The sequence below is a fragment of the Poecilia reticulata genome, linkage group LG17 (genome assembly GCF_000633615.1).
Source record: "Poecilia reticulata strain Guanapo linkage group LG17, Guppy_female_1.0+MT, whole genome shotgun sequence".
NCBI lineage: Eukaryota > Metazoa > Chordata > Actinopteri > Cyprinodontiformes > Poeciliidae > Poecilia > Poecilia reticulata.
This window is the reverse complement of record NC_024347.1, coordinates 8,455,002-8,467,041: the sequence shown is the minus strand read 5'-3', so window position 1 is coordinate 8,467,041 and position 12,040 is coordinate 8,455,002. Positions and strand designations below refer to the sequence as shown.

The 12,040-nt window shown below is 40.5% G+C and overlaps 1 protein-coding gene across 1 annotated transcript in view; it reads right to left on the bottom strand.

Moving 5' to 3' along the window:
* Positions 1 to 3,791: 3,791 nt before the first annotated feature.
* LOC103479245 (xenotropic and polytropic retrovirus receptor 1 homolog) overlaps positions 3,792 to 12,040 on the bottom strand; it is a 57,123-nt gene continuing 48,874 nt past the window's right edge. The window contains exons 13-16 of the mRNA XM_008433570.2: positions 11,591 to 11,754; positions 11,367 to 11,506; positions 10,971 to 11,192; positions 3,792 to 8,029 (exon numbers count right to left, since the gene is read on the bottom strand). Coding sequence (XP_008431792.1) covers positions 7,975 to 8,029; positions 10,971 to 11,192; positions 11,367 to 11,506; positions 11,591 to 11,754 — 581 coding nt within the window. The 3' untranslated portion in view covers positions 3,792 to 7,974. The remainder of the gene's footprint in view (positions 8,030 to 10,970; positions 11,193 to 11,366; positions 11,507 to 11,590; positions 11,755 to 12,040) is intronic.

The window sequence follows — 12,040 nt, the reverse complement described above, 5'->3', positions numbered from 1 at the left end:
TGCATATGCAGATGATATTATTGTGGCAATCATAGAGTCAGATGTTTTTACTTTAACTAAAATTATTGAGTGTTTTGCCAACATTTCTTCATCCAAAGTTAATTGGAGCAAAAGTAAAGCTTTGTTAGTTGGTAAGTGGCCAAAACAAGAACCTAAATTACCTGGTGAGTTAAAGTGGCTGAAAAATGGTTTTAAATATTTGGGTGTTTACTTGGGGAATCAAATAGACGTAATGAAAAATTGGGAAGGTTTTATTGAACTGATGGAAGGTAGGTTAAAGAAATGCCACGATTGTCTTACAGGGACCGTACAATAATTATTAATAATCTGGCTGCTTCAACTTTGTGGCATCGTTTATCTGTTTTGGAACCTCCACCAGRTTTTTTGATAAAACTACAGACTATAATTTTAAATTTCTTTTGGGACAGATTACATTGGGTCCCTCAAAGTGTTTTGTTTTTACCAAAGGAAGAAGGAGGGCAAGGTTTGATTCATTTAGAAAGTAGGAAGGCAGCCTTCAGATTACAGTTTGTACAGTTTTTTGTATGGTGAACAAAATGTTTTGTGGAAACAAGTTACAGAATGTTTTTTTTTCAAAAGTTGGTAATTTAGGTTCTGGTCAAACTTTGTTTATTGTTGATATTTCAAAATATAGTGTAAAGTGTTTGTCATCTTTTTATGTTAGTGTGTTAAAATCTTGGACCCTCATGGAAATGAAGAGAGTTGGAGCGTCCACATCTTTAAACTGGTTATTATTGGAACCCGTCCTCCTTGGATCTCGTTTGGGTTCAGCTTGGGACAACATGGCCGTGATCTCTGAGCTGTTGATGAGAAAAGGGGTGGTCACATTGAAACATCTGCTCSAACTTGTTGGAACTGAAATGGATGATGTTGTTTCGTTGGCCTGAAGATTGGAGATTCACTCTGTAAGAACTGTAGGAATGATGCTGACAATGTTTAAGCGAATGTTGTCAGAAGACAAAAGACTCATAAAGGGATCGATGGACGTCTAACACCGGACGAAGAAGATCCTTTCTTTAAGCTGTGTTTTAAAGCACAACTGAAAGACTTKGAATGTCCTGGACATTTTTTAGAGAAAGAAAAAAATGAATGGAAACTTTTTGATTCTGTGAGTGGAAAGGTAATATATATGAAATGTGTTAARGCTTTGACAAAGTAAAGCTAAAAGATAAAAAAGATACTCCTTGGAGAGTTTTTTTAAAAGTTGGTCTTGAGGTGAAACCTGTTTGGGGGTCACTTTATAAACCACCATTGACTAAAAATGTTGGTGATTTACAATGGAGAATCTTGCATGGTGTCATTACGGTTAATGCTTTTGTTTCTATTATTAATCCTGGTGTTTCAGATAAATGTCCCTTTTGTTTATTAAGAGAAACTATCTTTCATTGTTTTGTACAGTGTTTCAGAATAATGGATTTATTTACTTTACTAAGATATTTGGAAATTATTTGGAGAAAATTTTACAGAACAGTCCTTTATTTTTGTTTTTTTTTTATATAACAAAGGAAAGAAGAAAATTGGACAATTGTTAAATTTTTTTCTTGGTCAAGCAAAGCTTTCAATTTATTTGAGTAGAAAATTTTAAATCAATAATGGACAGAATACTGACTGTGTAAAACTCTTTAAGGGTATAGTTAGAGCAAGAGTTATGCTAGAATTCAAATATTATCTAAAAATGGAGGAACTAGATATTTTTGAAGGTGTTTTATTTAATATAAATAATTCTGAACTTTCATTTATGGATGTGTTAATTTGAAACTGTGTTGAATATTTCTCTGGATCATTACTGTGTGAATAAATGAGTTTTTAAAAATAAAAATAAAAACCCCTCTCTCTGTTAAAGTCAGTGTGAAACACTGTTTGTATAAAACCCTGGTTTAGAGACCCATAACAACAGCTTGGGACGGAGATGCAGTGGGGATGCTGATCATGTCTGAATCACCTCACCTGAGGACTGAGGCCTGTCCATCTGCTGACAGATTACTGAAAATCATTTGCACACGTGGAGGAAAACTAACCTGCCCTTAATGCTGGTGGCACCACTATGCACACAACACAATGCTGACCATTAAGGTAACTGTAACCACCCCCTCTGGTCTAGTCAAAGTTCAAACATAAGACCAGCTGAGAGTTTGTGGAAAAAATTGCAAACTGAAGTTTGTAGATGTTTTCCATCCAATCTGCACAGCTGCTTAGATATTTGTTTAAAAAATAAAATAAAATGTCAACCACATCCAAAAGTGGTTCTCCAAGTATTGGCTGAAGAGGATGAATAAACAAAAATCTGAATTTAAATTTCAGATTTCACAATCATGGTCTGTAAAATAAAATCTAATGAAGCTCTGGATGCAAGCAGCAGGGTGCCCAGTGATGTCCAGTGGTCCATGCTGACGGCCCAGCTCTTCTCCTTACTGGACATCATCTGTCACTGACAAACTCTCTCAGATGCTGAACTGAAGACATTGTTGCTGCAGCAGCTCAAATATTCAGTCTGATAAATGAACAGGAAAAACAAAAAGACTGCAGACTTCAGGGTTCATAGCTTTGCATCATTACCGCCCCCTTCTGGTGCCACATGCCTACTGCAGTCAGTACATCCATCCGTAATTTTTAATAACTCAATAACTTAGTTTGTAAACTAAGCAAGTTGTAAAACGTGAATATATAGGCAGCAAATGAACATTAAAGTTGATTTGTTAGAAGCTGTGAAACAAAACCTGTTGTAAAATATGGGAAAGATTGAGAGAGAGTGGACTGCAGCTGGACTCAGAGCTTCATGAACCACCACACAGACATGCAGGACCTGGACGTCAGCTGTCACATTCCCCTCGTCAAGCCTCTCAAACAAGAAACAGCATCAGAAGCATCTCAGCTGGGCTAAAGACAAAAAGGACTGGACTGCTGCTGAGTGGTCCAAAGTTATGTTCTCTGATGAAAGTGAATTCTTCATTTCTTTTGGAAATCAAGGCCCAGAGTCTGGAGGAAGAGAGGAGAGGCACAGAATCCACGTTGCTTGAGGTCCAGTCAAAGTTTCCACAGTCAGTGACGGTTTGGGTTGCCATGTCATCTGCTGGTGTCCGTCCACTTTGTTTTCTGAGGTGAAAGGTCAATGTAGCCACTTACCAGGAAGTTTTAGAGCACTTCAGGTTTCACGCTGCTGACCAACTTTATTGAGATACAGATTTTATGTCCCAGCAGCAGTTAGGTCCTGCACACAGAGCCAAAGCTACCAGGACCTGGTTTAAGGACCATGGTTGTTCTTAACTGGCCAGCAAACTCACCTGACCTGAACTCCATAGAAAATCTCTGGTCTATGGCGAAGAGGAAGATGATGCGATACATCAGACCCAACAATTCAGAAGAGCTGAGGGTCACTAGCACGACCTGAGCAATGCCACAGACTGATGACTCCATGTCACGCCGCATTGCTGCAGTAATCTGGGCAAAAGGAGCCCAAACTAAGTACTCAGTGCTGCACATGCTCATACTTTTAATGTTCATAGTTTTAAGGTGGCCAATATTTCTAAAAATCATTTTTTCTATTGGTCTTAAATAATCTAATTTTATTAGATAAAGAATTTGTGGTTTTCATTTGTTGTCAGTTTTAATCATCAAGATTAAAATAAACATTTGAAATGTATCAGTCTGTGTAACACATGAATATAATATACAAGTTTCCCTTTTTGGCTGGAATTGCTGACATAACTTTTTCATGATATTCTAATTTTATGACCAGCACCTGTACATGAAAGAACAACTCAGAGCCACAATTTGCAGTTTTAGCCATTTTTACTACAAAATTGGAACAGTTTGGTGAACCAGGCACCTCTGTATCATCACACTGCTAACATGTAGACAACAATAGCACAGTCACTGATTATACGCTTCTCAATCATTTATTCATAATTATATATATACACATATAGAAGATGTAATCAGGAGTTCCAGAGTGTGGTGCAGCAGGATCAGGGTGTGGATAAAGTCATCTGTGTTCTTTTTGAAAACTGGTTAGAAGAGACAAACAAACACGATGATGTCACAGAGTGTTGATCGATGTGAAAGTTGAACTTTTTTTAAATCATCTGTTCTTTGAAAATCATAAGTGTCACATATAAAATGTCAGTAACTTTCATTGTTTGTAACATCATCCACTGACGGAGAGCATCATAACTTTTACTGGAAGCGGACACCAGTTAGTTGATGTGACCACAGTCTGTTCTTCATCCAAGGAAAAGTCACACTTTGGAAAATCATGACCCCTTTTGGGGAGAAAAACCGTCCAGAGGGACAGATGGAGCAGAGAGGAAGGTGTTGGCCTGAAGCAGTCGGCTCAGTCACAGACCTCAGAAGCAACCCTGATTGCCGAATGATGCATACAGAGAACATTGAATTAATCAGAGCAGTTTCTCAACAATTGACACTGTAACACTGTTGACTTATTGCTCAGTCCAAAGTCAGTTTAAGGTTCTGCAGACATGCAACTTGAATTCTTCAGGTTTCTGCAGTTTATGACTCATGTAACTGACACAGTGACCTCTGTATCAGAACAGTTGATTTGTTAGAAGCTGTGAAACAAAACCCGTTGAAAAATATGGGAAAGATTGAGAGAGAGTGGACTGCAGCTGGAGTCAGAGCTTCATGAACCACCACACAGACATGCAGGACCTGGACTTCAGCTGTCACATTCCCCTCGTCAAGCCTCTCAAACAAGGGGAACTGTTGGAGTGGCCTCTGTGTTCCCTGTGTTCAGGGAACACAGAGTTCCCTGAAGGCAGAAGCAAAGCACAGCTTTCTGGAGTGTTGTCAGGAGTTGGTTGGGATCTGCTGGTACAGAGTGAGATATTCCTGATTCAGATCTTCAACTTTGACATTCCTAAGACATTCTGAAAGAACTTGGGTTTGGTCCTGCAAATTCCACCATTTAAATCAAGGTTCTTTAACACCTTTTCTAAAATAACATTTTTTTAAATATGCTATGGCCCACAACTTAAGAAAACATCGCTTTTACCAAATGGTAAGATCTAAGTGAACATTGCATCTGAAGACAAACACAAGAAATAAAAATCACAGACAAGCATTTTCAAAGATTTTGACCACATGGGCGACGCTTTACTTTGGGAAATATTTAGCAGAAGGATGAAAAGGGGAGGATGAGTCATCTGTCTGAGCCAGAGTTAAGCATCTTCACTCATGATGGGCTGCTGTGTTTGACAGACTGTATCTTTCTATGGAATGTTAAAAAGCTTTAAGATGGCCTAAATGAGGCTGAACATTTAATTAAGTTAAAGTGAGAATAAATACATTTAGGTCAGTCAACTTCTTGGTCCATTTTCTCATTGTAAAATAATGGAGATTTTAAGTTAATGTACAATTGACAAGAAGAGGCAGAAATGTCGGCCAGGCAGCCCAGAAGCTGCTGCGATGCTTTACAATCAGCAGGTGAAAATATCCTGAGTTCAAACCGATTCCCACTCATCTCAGGCCCTGGTGGGAAACACTGAGGCTCCTTATGGCTCTACAACTGCTGCCTCATCAAAACACAAGGAAACGTCCACACACAAAACTGAACAGCACTTATATGGTCCAAATGCTGACATTAACAGCCAAAACACCACAAGAGAGATTTTTCATGATTTTTTAAATGTACCTATTGAAAATATGAAGGTGAGCTCCTCATCCTCTCTCTCTCTACAGCAGAGCCAGCCAGCCAACAGAAGGAGGAGCCGACTCACATGCCGGTTCCTTCTGATCAAGATGGGATGGATTTTTCTTTCTCCACTCTTGGTTAAACCAACCAGCAAAGAAACTAAGTGTGACAACAGTCCAAGAGGCTCTCTAATGTTCAACCAGGTAGAAATCCACAACATTAGACACAAAGCATCATCAACCTCTTTGTACCACCAGAATCTAAAGGTTCTGCTCCGACATGAGCCACAAACACATGAAGAACATGCACTGCATTAGCTTCTACTGCTGCTCACTGACAAACATATTCACCTTACAGAACGCCTTAAAGGAAAAGAATATCTGAGTTTGCACAACCTGGCAGGTGACATTAGGACGACATACTAGCTTCAAATGAAAACTATGATGGACGTGTACATGTTGGGCCCAAATGTATACCAGATATTCAGATTCCCAGCAGCACATTGGAGGCAGATCAGTTAACATAGTTTAATGTCCATCTTATTCTGGGTGTTTCCAGCACATGGAAGCTGCGTCTGCTAACTCGTCCTACTGCAGACTGTTGACTGAAAGCCAGTAAGAAAACACCAACAGATCAGTGATTACATCTTAAAACCTGTGAAGAGTCGAGGCAGAACCTGTGGACGGGTCATCAGAATTCTGACACAGATTTCTTGCTTTTGAAGCAGAAATGTTCCTCAGGCAGAACCTGTGATTGATCACGGTGCTGCTTACACTCACAGCCAGATGAACCCCTGAAAGACACACATACAACGACTGGAACATGACTGCATTACTGCTCAACTTAACAGGCTTAAAACTTCACATTACTGCTTTACATTTTTAAAACAGCTGTAACAATAGTATTAACTCCATGCCTAATGGACAGCATTTTGTTTCAAATAGAATTCTTTTAAATGCACTTCAGAAATAAAGGGAGATCCATTTAACTAATTTTATTGGTACCTAAATGTAAGCAAAGTAAAACTTTGGTATGCATCAATAATAAACTGGGTTTGAATACTTTATTTGGGCCCAATGAGCTGATGTTCGATCTGCACCAGCGCCACTAGAACCAGTTCTAAGGTAGATTTCAGACTGGATGGTTTCATTTGCCACATGGTCCTGCAGCGAACGCATCTTTTCACCGTTATGATGTCCATGCTGGCAGTGTAAATGAGTGTGGGACAGACAGGTGACCTCTCCTCTTCATCATCATTGATGCACTTCAACTGAACAGGTGCTAACAACAGAACAATTAGCCTTCCTGTTTCGGGCCCTTAGATTTTCAGTTTGGGTTTCTGAGGACAGACACTGAGTTTGGACATCTCTCTCAGTCAAACTGTCTTCTAACAGAAAGTATTTCTTCACACATTCCCAGTGGAAGTTGGCTGTGGGATCTTCATTGCTTCATTAGGAACGTCATTCCAGCTGCTGTCCCAAACAGCCAGATCTTCACTTGTATTTCTGCTTGATTGTTTCTGAACATTTTCACAAACCGACTTAATGAGTTTGTTTCATGATTACAAACATGTTTGATGACAGTCAGTGTGTTGATCGTCAGCCTGGGTTCCTCATTCATGCAGAAACATTGAAATAAATCACTGCTCTAGTGAATGACCTTTTCTACAAAGTGCATGTTGGTGTTTCCAAAGCATGTAAAGTGCAAGAAGGCAGCTCTGTGATGATGAGGTGGGAGGAGCTAGAGAGGAGGCGGGGCCGGGGGGAGTGGTTGGCTTGGCATACATTGATCAGAACTGTCTGCTGCATCATGATGGAGGGGAAGCGGAAGAGACCGTTTCAGTTTTCTTGTTCAGGAAGAAGAGATTCTCTCTCACTGTTTGGTCCAAATGAACAGAGGAACCCCCGGTGCCACTGAGGGCCCCTCTCTGAGCATCAACGTCATGGTGGGGGTGCTTGCTTTTTCAGTAGCTGCATTGTTCATGCTGAGGCTCTGAGGACACTCAGAGCGATAATGGAGGAGTCCACTGCTGGGTAATCATCAGGAAGGATCATGGCCCCCACTGGGTTGGGAAGAGTTTTCATTGGAGGTGGAGGAGAAGCAGAGCTGCTTTAAAATGCTGACAATTCTTCCCTTGAAATAATTGTGAACTCCAGCAGAGGCTTGTGGATGGGAAAATGATTCAGAGGTCAAACCTCGTCCTGTTCTTGAGCTCATCGCCCGCTCGCTGGGTAATCTCTATCTTAGGAGGCGGAGTTTCCTCCTTTGAATAAATTCTGGACCCAGGCGAGGGGCGTGGCCTGATGTCAGGAGTCATCATCGGTGTCCTCGATCAGAACTTTGGTGTCACGAGTCTTGGATCTGTTGGTAGAAAGGAGACACAGAAAACACACAATTATACAATAATCAATCAATCAATCAATCAAATTTTATTTGTATGGCACATTTCTTTAAATTCATTTTCCAAAATAAATTCTAAATTGCAAATTTACTTGACTATTGTGAAGTAAACCTTCACTTTGTGCTTTTTGGTTTAGTTATTTTTCAAGTAGTGAGACGTTTATGTTCATTTTCTTATTTTGAAGTCACCTTGGGTCATTCCTGGACATTTATCTCAACTTTGTTAAAAACACTAAGACAAGCTCACAGAGACTCAATCTTTTAGGAAGACTTGGTTGTCTTGGGGTTAGAAAACCAGAGGTTGTGTACAAGACAATAGTTGAGAATGTTTTAACTTTTCATCTCCTCAGCTGGTTTGGTCACATGAGCTGCAGAATAAAAGACAAACTTTTAAGAATTGTTTCAATGGCAGGTAGTTAATGGTGAAATAATGACAAAAAGCTCTGTCTGATCTGTTTGCTGAAAGAACGTGGAAGACAGCAAGGAATATTTGAGCAGATAGAAATCATCCTTTTCTTCATCAGTATGAAGCTCTGAGCTCAAGAAGGCGATGACAGGAAAACGACAAGTTCAGCTAATCCTGATCCCTTTAGGTGTTGAGACGCTTTACCAGGTGGAGAAAGAGTCACACGCTGTTAGACAAAGGGCCAAAGTAAAGAGCTACATGTATGATTCTGTCAGACACCAAGGTCCATTTCTCATGAAAAAGAAACGTTTCTCAGGCCACAGAGACATGATGTGATTTCAGGGAGTGTCTTCAGTCCATATAATCAGCTGCCCTCCTCCTTCTCCTCAGACGCTGCACAGACCTTTTTAGAAACTTTTCTCGGATGTAAAGGTTAAAGCGTCTCCTTTCAGCGCTGAAAGTGAATAAAATAAGTAAAGTCTGAATGCTTTTCTTGGCTGATTTTATGTTCCGTGTGTCAATACAAATTATGATTCATGGATCTGGATTTCCATTCCCAACAGAGTGAAAGGTCAGTTGAACCACTGACAGTTTGGCCCAGTGTAAGGAGATATTACACATTTTGTCACTGAAACATCTCAACTGTTGAAGTTAATGCTTTAGCATTAGCTTCGCAAATTAGTAGTGGCATTTGCTTCTGCTAGATATCATGTTGGTGTAGGACTTTAGTTGAACCAATGTTTACGATTAGTGCTTCAGTTTTAGCAGAGCTAACCTTTTTGTTAGTAGTACCCACTGCTGCCAACAAGGTCATTTATGAAATGATAGCAGAAAACCAAAACTTCACAAAAACTTTATTTTCAAAAGAACACGTAACACTGGAACTGATCAACTAAATAAACAAAACAACCAAAAACAAAAATAAAATGGATTCTCAGTCTCCATTAACAAAAAAACGCACTTGAATAAAAACTAAACAACATAAAGCCAAAGTGGAAATAAATACTGCATTCAACCAAAAGAGTGCAGATTATGAAGTCTGTATATTATATTTCCCTTCAGTAATCACTAGATTTAAATAGAGAAGATGATCACATCCGACTACCTAATGCAAAAGTTCATACTACACCATTTTTTGCCTCTATTTTCCCCTCAAGATAATCTTAGATCGATGGCCGATTTAAGATTGTCGCTGGTATTTCATAACCGATCATCCTGCAGTGTGATTTAGATCGTCGTGGCCGCTCCGATCTAAATCAGGGGTTTTCCCCGACTGGGAGCTTAAAGCTGAATGTGGCAGGTAGCCAATCAGAAGGCGCGGATTCTCCTCCGTGTTTTCTGAGGGGAAATTACGGAGGAGAATCCCAAACAGCTGACACGGCGCAACCCGAAGTCCAGCGGACATCGGAGATGATATGTGGAAACATTAATATTTATGTAACATTTCGTGCAANGAAATAAATACTGCATTCAACCAAAAGAGTGCAGATTATGAAGTCTGTATATTATATTTCCCTTCAGTAATCACTAGATTTAAATAGAGAAGATGATCACATCCGACTACCTAATGCAAAAGTTCATACTACACCATTTTTTGCCTCTATTTTCCCCTCAAGATAATCTTAGATCGATGGCCGATTTAAGATTGTCGCTGGTATTTCATAACCGATCATCCTGCAGTGTGATTTAGATCGTCGTGGCCGCTCCGATCTAAATCAGGGGTTTTCCCCGACTGGGAGCTTAAAGCTGAATGTGGCAGGTAGCCAATCAGAAGGCGCGGATTCTCCTCCGTGTTTTCTGAGGGGAAATTACGGAGGAGAATCCCAAACAGCTGACACGGCGCAACCCGAAGTCCAGCGGACATCGGAGATGATATGTGGAAACATTAATATTTATGTAACATTTCGTGCAAAGAATATAGAAATGATAAGGGGAGGAGTTGGAGCCAAATTGCTACCTCAGTTGATGAACCCGGTAACTTTTCAGCTGTTCTTCGTTAACGTGACATAAATAGGTTATAATTATTTTCATTCAGTCAGGACTTTACGCTGAGCCACATGCATCACAGGTAGATTCTAGTAAAACATTGATTAATGCCTGATATTAAAATTAGTTAACTGGACTTGCAGCCATTATCTTGTGCCCATGTGGCTGGACACCACACGACGATAAACCCGATCGAACCGTTAAATCTGGGATTTCTGTCGGCTAATGTGTCTCAGGTTTTGAAAATGGACCGACAACTCGTGTAATGTGCGCTGGACATTAGACTAAGGAAATGAGGAAGGGAGGGTCAGTGAAGAGCTTCTTTGAGCCTTTTTCATTCAGCGTCATCAATAGAAAGAAAAAAAGGCAGCAAGAGACGATAAAGACGATAATTAAAATGTGGTCGATAGGTTTAATTTATCTGCGATTAATTGCTTTATCGTTTATCGCGACAGGCCTAGTTGTGATATAGCAGAATATGATGAATGCCTATCTGGGATGAATGCTCACTGTGAGGCCAGCCGTGGCCGGCGCAGACTCATGCTGTAGCTTCTTTTCCAGCTTTTCTTGCCCTGCCGGTTCCTGACTCCGTCCTCCTGGTCCATCATCTGCTCCAGCAGCGTCTGGTCATCGGCGTTGAGAGGGGCCACACTGATGTCTCGGACCGCCCTGAACTCACCACAGTTATTCAGATGCTCGTTCTCAAGTCGGAAGAAATTCCACACGAAGCGTCTGGAAATGAGAAAACAATCCATGTCCCTGATTATTGATGCTATTAATGGTGAATAAAGGAATTTTAAAAAATGCCTGAATCTTTTTCTGAAAATTATTAACATGTTTTGCATGAAAGAGAAACAAAAAATAGACAATGAAGAGATGTTTTAGGAAGACAAATCCTTTTTGCACCTGAAGACCTCCAGCGGAGCCAGCAGGGTAGCCAGAATGTCAGCCATGTCTTTAAACTTGGTGAGCGAGGTGAGAGCGATTGTTAAAACCCAGGCAAAACGCAGGAGCACATCCTCTACTATGGCACAGTAGTAATAGGCCTGAAGAGACAGAGGACATGAAACAGACCTCAGTAGATTAGACATGAGTGAACACAGATCCCACAGCGCTCTGCTGAAGCTCACCTTGTGCGGGTAGACTATCTCCTCCCGTAGGAAGGTGTTCTCTCCTGCATTTCGGTCAAACAGGCCCCAGTCCATCTTCAGATCCCAGATCAGTGTATAACAAGAGCTTACAATTAAACAGGCAATGTACAAGTACAGGTAGATTTTGTGTTCGGGTTCAGAGTCTGTGGAGGAAGGAGTTGGCAGTTAGTTAGGAGGTAAAGACTCACCAACTCACAGACATTAAGAAGAGCAACAAACTGCTCCAAAAACAGTGAACTAGTGTCCTCTGCACTGTACATGTGGGTGAGTTTGATCAGACATCTCTAATGTCAGAGAGGGACAGACACAGGTCTCCTTCCTCTGGACTGTTTCATGTATGGATGTGTGTGTGTGTGTGTGTGTGTGTGTGTGTGTGTGTGTGTGTGTGTGTGTGTGTGTGTGTGTGTGTGTGTGTGTGTGTGTGTGTGT